Source organism: Ips typographus, linkage group LG16 (assembly GCF_016097725.1).
Source record: "Ips typographus isolate SLU linkage group LG16, UJ_Ityp_2.0, whole genome shotgun sequence".
NCBI lineage: Eukaryota > Metazoa > Arthropoda > Insecta > Coleoptera > Curculionidae > Ips > Ips typographus.
Window position 1 is genome coordinate 8,584,619 of NC_138437.1, and position 18,345 is coordinate 8,602,963.

Here is an 18,345-nt window from a genome sequence, read left to right on the forward strand (position 1 = left end):
TTTTCCCACCTGACCATGATTAAATATACATAATATATCAAATTGATACAAACCTGAACGTGATATATCAGTGGAGCGTTTTTCGTTATCCAAGCATTGCAACCGCGTTATATATTAAACCCAGAAAGTATCCAGAGTTCTAAAAATAATCCCACAGGATCGGTACGAGTTTTCTCCCATATCACGTTCTACTTTAGCTTTTTCTAGATAAGATGTGGCAGTGCAATGGTTTTGAAGCCGCATTTTATACTGTTTTTACTATTAACTACTCACACGGGGTTAACAAGGGTAACATGCAGTCCGCAAGGGGAAGAGTAAGTGAATTTTTGTGATAAGAAAATAGGTGAGTTTAAAAGTGTTAAAATGAGTGACTTTTTAGGGTGAAAAAATGGGCGGATGCTATAGGAAATAAATTGTGGATGTTGGGTAATGAAGTAACGAAAAGAACGGAAATAGAGCAGGTAGGTGTACCAAAAAAAACTTTGTAACTATTGAAATTCCAATTTAAGTTTTACAGAAATATGAATTTTTAAATGCCAGAGTTGGGGAGAAAGATCCTGGCAGTTTATTGGCAGAAATTAAAGAAAATATTTTAAGAATGATGGACCGAAAAATGGACGCTATTAGGGTAAACAAATTTTCCTGTAAAAGCAATAATAACAACAATAAATACAATTCTAGTGCATACAACAGGAAGCTGAAACTAGAGCAGAAGAATTTGAATACAATAAAGACCAGCCGTTCAAATATTACAGTTCTAGATGGTCTACAATTGAAGGCACTGAACCCATCAAACTATCAAAATCTCTTAAAAAAAACCGCCACATGTATTTGGGACTTAAATTGAACAATGACACTCATTTTTACAATTTACCAGTTAACACAAGTCACAGCTCAGTTTACGTTCCTACCAATGTTTACGATAAAGGTAATTTTGGAAAATATTAAAAAATAAAACTACATAGAAGTATTTCTCAAGCAGAAGATAAAGCTGCAGAAGCTATACAATGGTCAGAAGCTTTAGACAAAGTATTTGCTCAGAACTACAAGTCAGATCCGGCGCTTTCCTGGCAGTACTTTGGTAGTGCTTCTGGCATAATGCGGCACTATCCAGGTAAGTACTGACAAAAGATGATAAAACATATTTTGAATGAGGTTTCAGCAATGCATTGGGTAGATAAAAAGAAAATGAAAAATCTTTTTGATTGCCGTATTCGTACTTGGTTTATTGAGGCTGCAACTTGCACTAAGGATGTTATTATTCTGATTGATAATTCTGGATCTATGGATGGTAATTAGTTTTATTTCACTCCATTCGTTTTTATAATAGTAAAAGTTTAGTTAGATAAATTACGTTCACAACTCACACTTTTATGAAAGTAATTCTGTTAATCAAAACTTTTAGGTATGGGCAAACATATCGGAGCATTAACCGCCTACAGTATTCTTGACACATTTTCTAACAACGACTACGTAAATGTGTTAAATTACTCAGAAACAACCGATTACACAGTACCATGCTTTGAAAACAGACTAATTCAAGCTACCAAAGAGAATATCCACGTCTTTAAAGATGCTATAGACCGTTTAATGCCTAGTGGAAAAACCCAGCTGGAACAAGCTTTAGTTGTGGCTTTTGAGCTACTTAGCAAGGTTTGCTTGTATAACAATAATTGTAATCTGTAGGTATCTACCAAAGTATTTGCAGTACCGTACGATACGAGGGTGCGACAGTGGAAATAGTACTGACTGTAATCAGGCTATCATGGTGTTAACTGATGGAGTTAATCGTAATTATAGTGAGACAGTTATGAAGTATAATCATCTTTTTGGGGGTAGCAGTATTCCTGTTAGGATATTCACTTATCTTATTGGTCAAGAAGTGACCAATGTGGAAGAAATCAAATGGATGGCTTGCAGCAATAGAGGTTCTCATTAAATGTAAATAAGAAAAACGTTTGAAACAAACATTTGCAGGATATCACACTCACGTACAGTCACTAGAACAAGTTACCGCTTCAGTGCTACAGTACATTTATGTCATCGCCAGACCTTTAGTACTGCAAGGAGAAGACCATCCAGTTTCCTGGACTCACGCTTACGCTGACATTACGGTAAAACCACAATTAAAGACGCGTGCAATTCTAATTTAATATTTTTTTATTAACTGATCATAGTATGATGACAAGACTGATATGACAATAAATGAACCCTATAGACTTCTAACGTCAGCTGCCATACCATGTTTCGATAGGAAAATTAATAAAATGAACGATACAAGAACTGCAGAACTATTAGGTGTGGCAAGTACTGATGTTCCTATTGATGAATTTAGGAAGTTAACGCGTCCATATAAGGTATAACTATCAATTTACTAGATCATCATCACTGGTTGTCAGTTTAAACATATCCGGGTTCTTTCAATCACTCATTTTTTAAGATTGGGGTAAACGGTTACGCTTTCATTGTAAGCAACAACGGCTACGTTTTAATGCATCCAGCATTACGGCCAGTTTTCCAAGGAAAAGAGAAAGAAAATTACAACAGTATCGACTTGACCGAAGTCGAACAGCATTCCGGTGACATTCTGCCTCGAATTATGAGTAACACTGTACGAGAATTACGCTCAGCTTTGGTGAACGGATCAGAAGGAAGTTTTCACAATATTGTGTTAAATTATCATTACGATGATAACCGTAGAGTGTCTGAAGAAGGTTATGATTACTATTACACTTATCTAACTGACACTCCGTTTTCTTTGGCTATTGCTATCCCAGCTCGGTATGGGAATTATTCGTTAGACGTGGGTGATCAAATTCAAAAAAACAGGCATACTGGAGAAAATTTAACTTCATTTTTTAAAGGAAAGTGGAAGGTCCACCCTAAATGGTTTGTTGGTTATCTGCATTAAAATCTTTCAATTACCAAAATGGTTTCAGGGTGTATTGCAGATATCATTATTTGGAAGGTCACGAATTCAAAACCCCAGAAGAAGAGTTGATACACTTTTTGGGGAAGATGTATGACATGGACTTCAAATGGGAGAGACAATATGAACCGTTGGAATCTGAAGACCTTACTAAAAGTACATCAAAAAATTGTGATCAAACTCTCATGGTAAATGACAAACAAAATTTCAGTTGAGTGCGGCAGAAAAACTTTAGGAGATGACAGTTATTACTGCGACAAACAACTAGTGCAGCGCCTCATCTTCGATGCTAGGAACACATTTGAACCTTTCAAAGAAAAATGGACGTTTCAGTCCGATACAAAGCAAAACTCCACTAATAAATCAAATAATTCTCTATCAAACTTATTCGATGATTTCAACGTCACCCTAAGGTTTGTGGCTACGATGAGTGGTCTTACTAGGTGGGACTACATCTACGATGAGTATGCTAAAACCAAAGCTAAAGGAAAGTATGTTCTTCAAATTTTACATACATAAACTTTTTTTAATAACAATTTTCCAGGGAATTTGGAGACTTACATCCGAGGGCAATAGATGAAAATTGGTACAAAAGTGCCGTTCTACAACATCAATACGACACGGAATCCTTTGTTTATTCGGTACCATACAACTATGAACCAAAACTCGACAATGACACTTTAGTAACTGGAAGCTACGCGATTTTTGCTAAAGACGCTGGAATTGAAGCTCCAGGTTCTGTGGTGGGGTTTCAATTTTCCCACGCTAATTTAAAAGCCAAAGTAATGGAAGTGGCAACCAGACTATCAGTAAGAAAGCATCCGAAATAATCCTGACATGATTTACCTGCAAAGAACTGTTACAGAACGAATGTTCCCGAAACTGCACTAAATGTGGCGAAAACCTAGTTTGTTACATTGTCGACAGTTCTGGTTACATTATAGTAGGAGATGATAATGAAATGACCGGGAAATTCTTTGGGGAAGTCGAAGGAGATATTCTAGAGTCGATGCTGGAGGAAGAAGTGTTTGTAATGAAAACTCTTTATGACTACCAGGCTTTGTGTTTTTTAAATATCAGCAATGAAACTAGTTCTGCTACTCGTATGAGCACTGTAAGTTTAATTAACGCAATCTAGATTTAGTTACCTAGGAACTATATGATTTAAGCCATCTAACTACGTCACAAAAGCTGTGCAGTGGATTATTTTAAGAATCTTGCATTCCTTAGCTGAAATCAGTTTGTTTCAATTCCTGGATCCTTTAGTAGCTATTGCTCAAGATATAGTGGACACTGATGGTATGAGTATACTACTTTAATGTATACACTCTCCGCATAATCTACTTTGAATTAATGTAGGTGAAACCAGCGAAACCAGTTATGAATTTGATGAAGATGGAGTTGATACTGAAGACGAAGACGAAGGTGATGAGGATGACGATGGTGATGAGGAGGGAGAAAAAGCTGATGATGATGATGAAACAAGTCGCGACTATGCTTGCGAAAACAAGTCGAATTTATTCATTTTGCAACAATTCCGTTTCATCAAAGACAACATACAAGGAGAGTTGTCAACGAAAGATCGGTAAAATTTACTGTAACTCCAAGACCATGATTACTCATCCTCTTTTATAGTAGGGAATACTACGTTAAAAGAATTCCCCATAGCAACTTAATATTTGTGGCAGCTGCTGTTATGACGAAATACAATCCAAGAAAGCCAAGATACTCCACTGATCCGATAACCATCTCCATGGCACCTGTGTGGACTTATGAGGAAATGAATAGCACTTTGCTACCTTGTCAAAAGTTGTACTTAAATTCACTACCAAGACGAAGACTTACAGGTTGCTATAATGAGCACGAGCTGGTGAGTTTTGGTAAAAAAATTAACGGTTAATACTACATATTTGTTTTGTAGGAACATGAAATTGAAGCTTGCAGTCGGTCTCCAATTTTCAAATTCAGTATATTATTATCAATTCTAAGTTGGTTTATATGTTATGTTTGTTGGATTTGATATAATAAGGTGTTTTACCATATTTTCCTTTCTTGTTACCATGTTAATTTTGTTAATTAATACCTAAATGAAATGTGGATGAAGACCTTTCGTTTTATTATTACCCACCATATTTAACCATCTTGTATTTAGGTGAATTTTCAATGGAGTCACCGCCGAAATATTGATAATCGCACACTTGGACACCCTGTATGATACCTCAACAAATTTAGTTAAATATGTAACCACGAGCCCTGACCTTCGCCCTGAATAAACATTAGCTACAATATTATGACCTTCAATACATATTGTTTTAGGCTGATTCTTATTAGATTAGAAAGTAAAAATTGATTCATGAGACTATACAGGGTGACTTAAAATTGTTGTTATGAAGAATATTCTACAAAACACATCTTATAGCTTATTTTTTTCTCCAACGCCCCCAATTCTATCAATTTGACAAATACGCTTAGAAAGTTGTAAATATAAGGTAAAGTACAATAATGGATGGGGACGGATCTTTGGGCCACTAAATGAAAATGAGATATGGAGAAGAAGATATAATCATTAATTCTACCAACTTTTCAAGGAGGCACCTATCTCAGAATTCGTCAGACTACAGAGGCTACGATGGGCAGGCCACGTAGTAAGAATGCCGGATAACAGACTACCAAAAAGGGCCCTCAATAGTAGGATGCAGGGCAGAAGACCAAAAGGGAGACCACGGAAAAGATGCGCAAAACTTGGTAGGTGTCAGAACCTGGAGGAGAGCGGCGTTGGATCGACAGTGTTGGAGGCGGAAGATAAAGGAGGTCAAGGCAAGAATAATGGACAAAATTGGTTTAATACATATATTGCATTTTCATTTAATTTTTTGAACAGACAATATAAATAAAAATAATTTAAAAATCAATCTAAACAGTAAAAAACATCTTATTTGTAAACATACTTAAATAAATTAATCACAGAATATTTGCCACTCGTAACGAAGTATATTTAACTAAGATATCAACTAACTCTAGGAGTATTGGGATGTCTTAATATTCTACCCGGCTTGCTTTTACAAAAAACTCACAATCTATAAACTCCAAATCCATATAGGTAATATCTCAAAAAGACTGAAGATGAATGAATTATTACAGGAGAAATAGCACTTTAAGTTCCTTTTTTACCCAAACGTACAGTTTTCTCGTAATAACCGAAAATATGACTGGCGTCCAAGTTAAATAGGAACCAACTGTGAATTCTCATGTAAGATATAAATTGTACAATTCCCTATAACCAATTGATGAGAATTCGCGATTAATCCTGGCTAAACTATATGACACAATGAACCCTCCGTCTATTAGAAATAACTAATAATTTTACCTGAGCAACAATATTCTAAATTGCCTAAATTGATTAACACCACAAAATCCGCAAAAAAATATTCACATCTTTCGCTGAATAACTGCATTCACAATAGTTGTAAGTGAGCATTAAGTCGTGTTTGAGCCTATTTACTGCACGTTTCATTGTTTTTAAACAGGGTCGTGGTCGGATGTTAGCGGTTGTTGAGCCTGAAATTTTAATTCACCATTATTATTATCTACAACTCAAAACCACAATATAAATTAAATATTATATTATAGTAATGATGATGAACACCGAAATGAGACTTACCATAAATGTACCACGACGGATGCAGAACAAAAATATAGACAAATTAAGAAAACGTATTACACTATGTAAATCAAATTATTAATAAGTCAATACAGTAAGTACATAGTAGCGGTAAACATTAAAATGAACACACACACCTACAATCAAGATCAAAGCAATCGGAGTCCAGGCAAACATTTGCCAAGGAACTTGTTGGACTGACACACCTAACCCGTTGGATTAATTTGCAGTCTGAGGTTTAATTAAAGCCGAAAATTTGCAAATTTACCAACCTCACATAAGTTAAAACTTAAAGTCCCTATTTAATTCCATGTACCTTTAAGTTTGATGAGGAAAGCTAAAGTTAAGTCATGTTAATTTTGGTTGTTATCTAAATATTCTCCAACTGCACGCAAAGCTTAGAAAGGGTACAACCCGATCTAATAGGACGGGGTTTGAAAAGGCGTAATTAAATTTGTGGGGGCGTGGTTAAATCTAGAAAGGACTTGAGACAGGGGACGGGTGCTCTAAAAGGTAATTTCAATTCACGTAGCAGTCGAAAAATGTGACTTTTAAAAAGGGACAATAACCTTTCCAAAAAGCGTCAAAACTACAATTATGTAGTAAACATTTACATATAGTAATAATTGATGCTATTGGCACAATTCCTCATAAAAGAGATACAAAAATATTATCATTAGTTTAAGGAAAGCTATAGTAATACTGATGGTTAGGTTTAGAGAAATATTGTTAGTTTACGCCGTTAATAATTTTAAGACTTATTCGATACATTACTCATAGAAGGACAAATATATATGTATATATAAATTTATATACGAATACTGTAATTTAAGCGACGAGAATTACATTTTGAGTTACCTTCAAATCACCATTAAGAGGTAAAACAAAATTTTTGTCGCGATCAAAGTAATTGGCCGATTATCTAGAAATGTTATAATCTAAAGCTAAAGCCCTCACCTCTTCTCCTACAGTGCTCAAGTAGGGCCTCTGAACTGGGTAGTTGTTTTTCTCCAAGGAAAACTGGTCTTCTGTGGTTTTCCTGTAAACGGGGTTGTCGAAATTCATCGAGGTCACGTTGCGGTGCATTAAATGACGGTACAAGAACCAAATACCCTGTAAAAGTAATTATTGTTTGATAAGTGCAACTGCTGCATTTGCAGCAATGTAAAAACTCTAACTTTTTTTTACTTCTAAAATATCTAATTATTCTTAGGATACTTACAACAGCGAAAAACAGTACCACTATTAAAATGCTAATAATAGCGATATAAGCCACTCCACCGCTATCTGCAGACTCTGAGGTTTCACCGCTTGGTTTAGACCGATTTGTCGTACCTGAAAACATTTGTAACCATCAACCTCAATAGTAAAACTGAACTTGAAATAAAGTTAAACAAAAAAATTAGTTAGAGAGAAAAAAGACTTAAAAATCTCCTCGCTCTATGCGGAGGCACCTAAAAAAATCTATACAATATTGCGGGCAAAAACAAGCAAAAGACAGAATTAGAGGAGAGCCAAACCACCACCGGAAGTAGAAAACAGAGATATAAAGCAGGGACGCAGTACTCACTCTCTGGCAAAGAACCAATTCTCGGCGTATAAGGCTCAGACTTGGAAGGTGCGCTGGTCGTAATTGATTCTGCCAAAACCAAATAAAATCAAAATAATAACACATCGAAGGCTCCGCAATGCGTGTAAACACTTAAAAATATGTAACAGCAGTGCCTAACCAAATTAGCTGACAGTAATAGTAGTAACAAAATACAGTACTAACCATCTTGTACACACGTTAAGCCATCAGGTAACATGCGCAGACCCTCAGGGCATGCGCAAGAAATCAGAGGAGCCCTAGGATTAATACGGGGGGCAGGCAGACATAAATGTGAACAATGTCCATTAACAGGTTGACAGTGATTCTCAGAGTCTGGTTGACGGTAAGGGTGGTAAACGTGTATTACCATAGGATTCTGGAACAAATCTCACCTGTAAACACCCAAACTTAGGGTATTCGGAAAACATACCTGAACCATTTCAATTGCGGTCACATGTGACAAATCTTTGCCGGTAAACTTATTAGCGCGGAAAACTGCAGCTCTGTCCCAATCAGTCCAGTATAACCAGTCTTCAAAAGTAGTAATAGAGAAAGGATGTCTTAAAGAGGAAGTTGAGTACAGTATTAAGTTTCTATTGCGTCCATCCCAATCGCAGACTGAAATAGTGTTAAGTTTTGCGTCCACCCAGTATAAGCGTTTTTTAACCAAATCTAGTGTAAGTCCATTTGGCCACCTATCATTCAGAAAAACACAGTCTTAGGTATGAGTCGAGAGAAAATGCAAAATTTTATAGAAAGCTTGTTTACCTAACATCATAAGTAACAATAGCCTGTCTGTGAGAACCATCCATCCCTGCTCTTTCAATTCTAGGTTCCTGACCCCAATCAGTCCAGAACATCCATCCTTCTAAAGGATCCACTGCGATTGCTCTGGGTTCCTCCAAATCGTCCTTTATCAGAACCTTACGCATTTGACCATCAAAGTTAGCTAGAGAAATCGTATTGGTACCAGTATCCGTCCAATATAAGTGTTCATACACCCAATCCACTGCTAAACCATCGGAAGTTGTCACCTCATCCGAAACGACCTGAAGCAACTCAATCATTAACATCTCTGTACATACCTCGGAGTAAAATTTTCATACCACAGTTTTAGAATTTCCTTCGTCTATCGGAGCTTTGTAAATTTTCTTATCAGCAACATCACTCCAGAAAATCATTCCAGTCCTAAAGACAAAGTCAAGGGCAGTAGCGGAATTAGTTTCGTTCACAATGCTGGTCATTTCATGATGGTCTAAAGAAATTTTCCTGATGTCCCGTCTTCTAGCGAATAACAATGATGCGTGGCCTTCAATAGCCTTGCAACGTGTGTGATTTCTAGGATCTCTTGCATATCCCGGCAAACACTCGCATTTAAATCCTCCTTTGTCATTAATGCAAATTTGGGAGCAAGTTCCTTCAACTTGGCATTCATCAATGTCCCTGCAAGTACGGTTGTCTGCTGCCAAAGAGAATCCTGGACGGCATTCGCATCTATATCCAGCTGGAGTATCCAAACATCGATGGGCACAGCCTCCGTTATCATGGGCACATTCATTTATTCCGCATTTTTCTTGGGGTTCATCTTCAAAAGCTGGACAATCAGGCTGTCCATCGCAAACTTTAGATAAAGGTATACAAGGTCCTTCCGGACTACAGGAGAAGAAAGAGTTAGGATCGCAAGTCACTGCCAGAGAATTGCAATCTTTTTCATCTTCCCCTTGAGGACAATCTGGCTGTCCATTGCAAAGCAACGCCCCCGGAAGACAGGATCTATCGCTACATTGGAACTGATCAGTCCGACAAGTAACGTTTCCACAATGAGCTGGCGCCTCATCAGAACCATCTGGGCAATCTTTCGTTCCATCACAGAGCCAATTCTTATGGATGCAAGTTATTCTGTCACTGCATTCGTGCTCCGAAGGCAAGCAAACCGTTGGATGTGGTCGTGCTGGACAACCCTGTTCATCTCGACCGTCCAAACAGTCATACTCGCCATCACATCGCCATTTTAAGGGTATGCAAAACTTTTCGCTACATTGAAACTCAGTATCAGGTGCGCAGCTCACTTCTGGACACTCGGCTTCATCAGATTTATCACCGCAGTCATCATCTGAGTCGCATACCCAACGATTTTGGATGCATTTGCCGTTCTTGCAGGTAAACTCGTCTGCTCGACAAGTTTCATCTGTTAAAAAAGAATATGTATAGTTTTAAATACTCACCAAGAGTCTAGCAAATGACAAGGTTTACATTTTTTTAGGGTAGAGAAACGAAATATCTTTTATAAATCATTTTATAATCTACTTTAATGAGAAATAAAAAAAATATCACTTACTACATGATTTCTCATCACTGCGATCCGAACAATCATCATTATCATCACACATCCATGTTAATGGTACACATTCACCAGGTGTCGATTTGCAGGTAAATTCGTCAGGTCCACACAGTTTTTGTTCTGTAATTAAATTCAGTATGTTCAAATTTCCTCTGCTATTATTACGGTCTACTTACGGCACAGGTGTTCATCTTCATCGCTATTATCACTACAGTCTTTGTCATTATCGCACTGCCAATGACTGGGAATACATTTTCCATTGCCACACTTGAACTCGTTTTTGTTGCACGTTACATTGGCTGAAACTAAAAGTATATTGATGATTATTCAAGTTAAGAAATTACTTAATCTGGGGAAAATCAAGCTGTTAAGTTTTCAACCTAAATTATTGGCCCCTCCCTAAAACTTATTATTCAGTGCACATAGTTACAGTAAGGCAACAAGTAAACCTATAATTATTGGTGTAAATACCGTATAATCGATTAATCAAACCCTGTATCTAAAATGAACTATTTGGTTGGAGTAAAGCAGAACAAATGCAATTAACATAAGTGTAGGTAGGTCAGGCGCCATTTGTACATACACAATAAGTATCTAGAAATTGACCTTTCTTAAAGTAATTGACTTTTGCTGGCCAGACGGATTATGGAAGTAAAGATATTGAATTTCAAAAACCAGCAGCTACTGTCCTAAAAAATTGAATTTCTACAATTTTTAAAAACTTTAAATTGTTTATTTCTACATCTAAATTCCTAATTTAGGGTCCAATTCACTAAAGCGCTATTAAAAAGAAAACTCGTCATTAGATCAAAACAGGTTGAACAGAAAAGTGAAAATCCCCCGATTTTATAACAAAAAAAAACTTCCTTTTGCGTCGTGAATGCACGACCCAGATTTTCTGCAAATTTTTATCATTTCTACTAGATCTCTCCGTTAGTACTACTCTAAACAAATGAACTTGACCCGCACACAACGGGTTATGTTTACAATTTTGATAGGAAACCACATAACAATAGCGATTTAGATAACAGTCGAATTGTTTATAAATGAAGAGGTTATATAAGAATCAACTCGTCTCATCTTACCCTGACTCGTTTTGATTACATAGTTAACATAAACAAAAAAAATATTGCTGTTTAATAACAAATCCAAGTTCCAACCATCAGACGGAATTCAGACCCCTGTTTAATCGCTTGAACCCCTTTGAAGTCTCGCTAGAAATTAATAACTCTACTACAGTAAACACTTAAAAGCTCACGTTATTTACTTGCTCTTTACCCATTTCGCGAAGTAATTAAGCGGTAAAGTATTCCTATATTCAAGAGCTCCTCTAAACCTGATCATGATTTTCTAGCCTGCTGGTTCATTTATCTTAATTCCAGACTTTCTGACTACGGCAAAGCACCCGTAAATTCCTAATTTTGTGTAAAATCACCTTATGAAATGTTAATTTCACCTCCCTATGGCATACAGTCTTTCTATAGAAACTGATTTTCAATTGAGCCTGACTGAATGAAACTACAAGACTGGGATTTATTTTGTTTTGCCGTACATGTGTGGAAAATTGTATAGAAAAAAAAAACAAATAAGCTCTATCGAGCTTTGAACGTGTATTACCTATCAGTTAATGGATGAAATAACAAATCCAGATAGGATTGAGTCAATCATCAGTTGGATATACAGGAAAATGACACATGTTTATGGCATACGGTGAAATCAATCATGTTGATCCCTTCTAATTTAAGTTCAATTGGTTCAAAGCGCTTTTACATGCGTTACGAAATCCTTGTTAATACCGACCTAACAAAAACACGGCTGGAATGACGTCCATTCATGTAACAACACGTAATAGTTGTTATTCCATGAATTAAATGGTCCGGAAGAAACATTTGCACTCCCAATTAGTAAATACTGAATACAAGGGAGGTAAAAATCAGATCTTTTTTGAGTAACGTAACCCAACTCTGACAAAGCTCGTTAAAAATGTTCATTTAGGGGTGAAATATTAGAAGCGCATCTAAAACATAACGAGATAGCTCAACTTCCTGAATTATTGCATCAGAAAAGAGCAAATTTTGGTAACATAATTAGCAAAAATGAAAAATGCTGCCATTAATTTCCGGCTATATTCCGAAACTTGAGTGAAAAATCCGCAACCGCTGGAAAAATGCAGCCTGAATTTTAATAACATAATACGTCCCAAGGAAATCTTCATCTCGCAGCTGCTTTTCAAGCGAAACTCAATTTTACTGAAGGAAATTCTTTTACGTTTTCCATTTCTCGTATACTTCAATTCCTCACTGACGTTACGAGATTTACTTCTTTTCGAAAGGCATAAGATTTTGTTCGGTTTCAAGAATTTTTTTGCAAAATTTATAAATAAAAAAAACGTACCTGGCTGGATGTCAACACGTTCCGTTGGAACTATTGTCAGATTGAGTGACCGACAGTAACCAAATCCATAAATCAAAACTCCGAAGAAAAGTAAAAATTTCATTATTATTCTTAAGCGACCGATTAACACACCGCGAGTTCTTCAGACAGTTTGAAAGAAAGGTTGACAACGAGGTTTCTTGACGCTTCTTGTTTCCCCCTGATTTGCAGACTTCGATAACGTATCGACTCTTATTTCGTTTTATACACACGTCTAAACAGTATTGAAAAACGCAATCGCTTGCTCTAGTTACGACATATCTTCTGCGCTTTACTGCGCTGATACTCTAATAACACTTAATATTAACGTAAAATTCATAGCCACTATATTAATTACAATCTAAAGAAATGTCAAACATTACAATTTTAGCGCGTTCTTTGGTAATTCAATAACCATCCCGATGGGCGAGTAAATTTGTAGGTTCTACATCAAAGGGCACCTCTGGAATATAACGTAGAAATTGCAACTCAAACTTTGAAACCGGCAAGCGGCGCTGGATACCAAAAGGGACCCTAACTGGTTTAATGGAGTGTATTTTAACTTAGCCTGGGGGCCTATGCAGGAGATATCTGATGTAACTTTTCTAAGTTTTACATTGCAGTCCAATTAGCGGAAATGTTCTTTTTGATGGGGATTTTTTTGTTGAACTCCTAAGGCGATGAGTTCTTTCAGTTTGTAGTTAGAAGCTGCAGGCGGGCTTTTTATGGAAAATTCTTCCTACCAGCAAAGAGAGATATAAAATAAAGCCATTATTTAATCATAAGCTTTTTTGCTGGTAAACCTAACTTTATGAACATTTACCAGAAAATTTGGGTAGTCAAGTCTACTAGGGTGGAAAATGTTGGACTGACGATTTAAATGTATGTACTAATTCAATGGAGCCGTCAGGAACATTGTTTTAAATTGTTCCTTCTTCTTTTTCCTATAAATAATTGTGAATTCCATATACACTGTTATACAAAATATTATAAAAGCGTCTAACTAAACCAATACAAACAAGGTAAAAATGCATCTATTAAACGTGAAGTACATATTATGTATCAATTACCTTATAAGACAGTAATCTATATTATCAAGAAAATAATGTACTTCACTCTGAATGCAAAATGACTTGTTATTGTTTGTAGAAACCAATATATTTTTTCCAATTATTACGGATGGTACAAAAGTGCATTTTTCGATATCGTATATGAACTTTTTTGACCTTTTTTTACATTATACACTCAATGTTATGTTTTATACGTTTTATGTCATATAATAATAGGCAAATGACGAATGTTGCAATATAATAGAGCTCTACTAATTATTTTGTTCGACAGTGACTAAACAGGTGTTTTCACTATCCAATATTGGCAAAAAAAATATTTGTATGGTAATTTTACTCAACAGACATTCTTCGTAAAAAATACAAAAGTATTCCAAATTACAGTCTTAAATTCTATAACCAATTTAAAATCAAATAATTGAAAAGACCATCAACAACACACCTTTAGAAAGTCGTGGCAATAAAATGACCAGACCAAAAAAAAAGGGAAATAAATGCAACTTTCATGATGGCCGTAGATGCCACCTGTATTGACATAGACTGAATTGATTGCATCAGAAAAGACATTACCTGCCTGATATAGGAGAGTAAAGCTGCAATTATCGATTTCCCAATAAAGGACTGGTGTTTCAGTTGAAGTATTTCGTCTCGGATGTTTTGTATAATTGAAACACTCATAACAATGTCGCATTTTTAATTATTGCCAAAACGTTAATCAATTAGGCTTTTACTAAAAGTGGTAAATGTAATTAAAGTAATTAAAGCACTGCTTCGACCTGTTTTTTTTCCAGACAGTGGAAAACACAAAAATGTTTTGATTTTCTTGAGACTTGACAGTGTAAAGGTTATAAGTTGGAAAACATTTATTATTAACTTGAAAATAGCGCAAGCTTATTTTCGAATTTGACGCAAAGCCTGAATATTGTCTACCATGTAAACATAGCAAAGCAAGCCAAAAAACTTAAACGGTTTTATGTGAGGAATTATGAAAGCGAATATGTACATCCGCACCTTGTAGTTTACCATTAATGCGTATTAGAGATTTTTTCCTGTTTACATTGTACTTTAACCTTTAATACACATTTGTCGAATATAAACAGGTCAAAGAGATTGAGAATACTACTTGATAAGTTATGCAATTATAATTACGCAGTTATAATTAGCATCTATAATGTCGCCGAAATTCCCATAACAAAAGACCAGCGGCTGATTATCGGAGGTTAGTTAAAGTTATCAATTGAAATTACATACATGAAAGACACGAGTCGTAAAGTTTACAAGCGAACCGCGAAGGGAGATAAGTTTGAATTGTCCCAAAGTGTCGCTTGAACTGGAACACCAACTTTATTGATAGCTATTTATTGCGTTTCCAAACTCGCCATGTGTCAATAAATCAATAGGTGGAGTTAAAAGAAAGTTTAAAATAAAAAAAGAGGATAACTTGACACTCGATCAATCTTCAAGAAGGATGACTAGAGGAGATTACAATGCGGTATTTTTGAAGAAATTATTTGCAAATTAACGTCGTAACTCAACGTTTTAATTTAATTACATGTGAATTGTTGACAGTGGATTCATTAAAACAAAGACATTATCATCGTTAGGGTGACGGTCAAAATGTACGCCTTTAATTGTTTTTATATAAGACGTATTAGTAGTTTTCGGAATAACATAATTAATAACTATTGTTACCGTCACCAAGGCGTCAATATCTTTTTTTTAACGTCGGTTACACCTGAACGTATGTGTTTTAGAACCCAAAATAACAATTATCTTATGATATTGTAAAAAACTATTAATTCGACACGTGAACCTACTTAAGAAAAATAGCACGTAATTTCCATTATTGACACGTCAATACCGGAGTTGTTAATTATCCACAAAGCGCCTTTTCTCCGATTTACTAAGTGTAGAACGGAAATTATCCTAATTATCGACTTTTTGTGTATTGTTCACTTAATTCGTTAAAACCATCTATGAGACACAAGAAGGCTCAGTCTCCAGCCACCATAACATCATGCAATTATTAACAAAAGTGATCTATTAACGCTAATGGATCTCAATTACTTACTGGGACATTCCGCCGGGTTTTCGTCTGAGTTATCCCCACAATCATCTTCTCCATCGCAAACAAATGCAATGGGAATGCACTTTTTGTTGCTGCAAGTAAACTGCCTGAGTGCGCAATTTGAATCTGAAATTGATAACCGAATGCAACAATCACACAGATTTATGGTCAATACTACACTATTATAAATAGTTTGGTATGGTCTGACTTATTTTTTATCACTGTTTTACAGCCTGCGAATAATTTGCTGACAAAAAATTGCCACAGCTTACTTAGTTAAGATAATGAATACTTTACAAATCAAATATGCAGATTGTGAACCAAATAGGGCTTGAATTGTCCTCATTAGAGTGTATACAATCAATGCGGCTATTCATATTCAAACGAAATATTACTCTATTTTATGTTGTTAGTTTATTCCCAATAAGCAAAGTGAAATAAGTATAATTTCAGGCTAATGATAATAATGTTTATTCTTTCTGAAAATTGAGGCTTTTATATATAAGGTGTAAAAACTAAAAAATCAGTATCTTCCTTGCCTATACCAGCTTTCCTGGTTAGACTTTAGCTTGTATTAGCTAAATTGACGTTTTGTAAACATAAAACCACTTAAATGGTCAATTTTCTGACTGCCTTTGGACCATTCAAGAACTAACTATATTCCAATTGTGCATTTCTGGAGGCCCAATAAAAACTAAATGTTCTCCAAAAATTCAATAAATTGATGAACCTTCACCACAGTTTTTCTATTGCCAATAGCATACCTTCCCAGATTTAATAAAATATCATTGAGACATCTAGAACTAAAAACCTATAGAATGATATGACTAAAAATAACTAAGGAAATTAGTCATAAATTGTGCCATAAAACTTAAAAATTATTATTGTTGTGTGAATTACTTCTGCAGGCACTGGCTATAAAAAAAGCATTTAAATGTTTAACTAACTGCTTCAAAACTAAATACCAGCTCTATAATTATCAAAAATCTGACTTGAAATTTAGTTAGAAATTTCACAGGGTTAAATTACTGCTAGAAGTGTTTAATCCTTGAGAAAATTAGCTGGTGTAGGAGCAAAAATAAGTTTCGGTAATTAGGCGTAATTTGAGTCAAACCTACATTCTACATTGTTGCCTTTTTTAACATTTTTTCCAAAATATTCTCTACAATAGTGAGTTTATGTAATTTCTTCCAGAATTACAAAAGCAACTTTAATTTGCACATTTAGTATTTTTGGTTCAATTTTGACATCAATTCTGAATTACATTTTTATTTGTATAAAGTCTGATAATTTTTTAATTAAAAGTTGGTTCAATAGAGGAAAATACTTTTGTAAGTAAGATTGAAAAATATTGATTTTCTTATTGATTTTTTATCAATAAATTTGTATATGAAAATTTAAAATACCCTAGTTTTTAATACTAACTTGTTTTACTGCAAAATGTGAAAAAAATCTGATTTTAATACCTAAATGATGATTAAATAAAATAAGTATAACTCATTGGCTTAATAAATGATGCATAGGAAATGAGCTGTGTTTATATAAAATCAATTGTATTTTATTTTAAAAGCAAAACAATTTGCAACATTGGGACAATAATATTTAAATTTTCAATATTTAATGATTCAATGTCACTCCACTAGCAAAACCTATTTTGATAGGCTGGTTCCATTCAACGTAAATACACAGGTAAAATATCACCTGATGTTTTTGTAAGGCTATGCCTTTAATAGGAGCCCAGTAAAATTCCTTTGAATTAAACTGAATTTGATCTAAATAGGGTTGTTATTGTACACCAAAGGGTTTATTTTCTAATTGATGACATAGGGAGATAATTAAAGATATGCAACTCACCCGGGGTGACAGTTAATTCCGGGTATCCAATGGACAGGGAGGCAAAATAACACAAAACCACAACGAAAACGGTCGTACCATTTGATAACTTTAAAAGCATCGTATTCATTGAGTTTCACACGTGTTTTACGACATAACCAGTTCGTTATTTTTGACTCACCACCGTACAAAGCTAGGGCTAGGTGTGCTATATGTATTTTACATTGCAGACCTTGCTGCTATATCCTACGTCGCTAGACCTACGCGAGTCGGGTCCTATATACAGTGACACCTTTCTTTAAACTTTTGTCTCTTTCTAACTCACCTTAAACGACAAAGAATACCGAGTTTCGGAAGGTGATTGACGTGCAGTCTCTGCGTAATAAAGTGCGCGTCGTTATCGGCAAGCGGCAGCCCTTTGGACAAATGCAAGCGCAAGCGCT

The 18,345-nt window shown here is 35.3% G+C and overlaps 2 protein-coding genes across 6 annotated transcripts; one reads left to right on the forward strand and one right to left on the reverse strand.

The window, feature by feature from the left end:
• The first annotated feature begins 121 nt into the window (after positions 1-121).
• On the forward strand, positions 122-5,034 carry Ca-Ma2d (Ca[2+] channel Muscle-specific alpha2/delta subunit). 2 transcript variants are annotated; one of them, XM_081993573.1, is made up of 19 exons: positions 122-314; positions 380-461; positions 518-628; positions 682-928; positions 983-1,114; positions 1,163-1,291; positions 1,406-1,653; positions 1,709-1,928; positions 1,978-2,114; positions 2,178-2,357; positions 2,441-2,889; positions 2,940-3,085; positions 3,141-3,420; positions 3,474-3,738; positions 3,795-4,043; positions 4,099-4,228; positions 4,289-4,514; positions 4,565-4,799; positions 4,851-5,034. In XM_081993573.1, exons 1-19 carry the CDS (start codon positions 226-228, stop codon positions 4,947-4,949), a joined length of 3,654 nt encoding a protein of 1,217 aa, XP_081849699.1. In that variant the 5' UTR covers positions 122-225; the 3' UTR covers positions 4,950-5,034. The 2 variants fall into 2 exon arrangements, with proteins under 2 accessions (XP_081849699.1, XP_081849700.1); XM_081993574.1 differs by having other exon boundaries at positions 280-314; positions 510-628.
• Positions 5,035-5,765: 731 nt separating this feature from the next.
• Positions 5,766-18,150, reverse strand: LOC145738653 (low-density lipoprotein receptor 1-like). Of its 4 annotated transcripts, XM_081993579.1 has the most exons (12): positions 17,924-18,150; positions 16,073-16,195; positions 10,699-10,827; positions 10,520-10,642; positions 9,288-10,369; positions 8,950-9,230; positions 8,612-8,876; positions 8,365-8,557; positions 8,161-8,229; positions 7,813-7,925; positions 7,548-7,703; positions 5,766-6,487 (listed from the first exon to the last, which is right to left on the reverse strand). In XM_081993579.1, the coding sequence occupies exons 1-12, from the start codon at positions 18,030-18,032 to the stop codon at positions 6,449-6,451; spliced, it is 2,682 nt and encodes an 893-aa protein (XP_081849705.1). In that variant the 5' UTR covers positions 18,033-18,150; the 3' UTR covers positions 5,766-6,448. The 4 variants fall into 4 exon arrangements, with proteins under 4 accessions (XP_081849705.1, XP_081849707.1, XP_081849706.1 ...); XM_081993581.1 differs by lacking the exon at positions 16,073-16,195; XM_081993580.1 differs by lacking the exon at positions 8,161-8,229.
• Between the last annotated feature and the right edge of the window lie 195 nt (positions 18,151-18,345).

Coding starts and splice junctions, on each gene's coding strand:
- Ca-Ma2d (XM_081993573.1), top strand. CDS start 226: ATGGTTTTGAAGCCGCATTTTATACTGTTTTTACTATTAACTACTCAC. Junction 1,654..1,708: donor CTTTTGAGCTACTTAGCAAG/GTTTGCTTGTAT, acceptor AAGTATTTGCAG/TACCGTACGATACGAGGGTG. Junction 3,086..3,140: donor ATCTGAAGACCTTACTAAAA/GTACATCAAAAA, acceptor ACAAAATTTCAG/TTGAGTGCGGCAGAAAAACT.
- LOC145738653 (XM_081993579.1), bottom strand. CDS start 18,032: ATGAATACGATGCTTTTAAAGTTATCAAATGGTACGACCGTTTTCGTT. Junction 10,828..16,072: donor AAACCCGGCGGAATGTCCCA/GTAAGTAATTGA, acceptor ATATACTTTTAG/TTTCAGCCAATGTAACGTGC. Junction 7,704..7,812: donor TGGTACTGTTTTTCGCTGTT/GTAAGTATCCTA, acceptor TTACTTTTACAG/GGTATTTGGTTCTTGTACCG.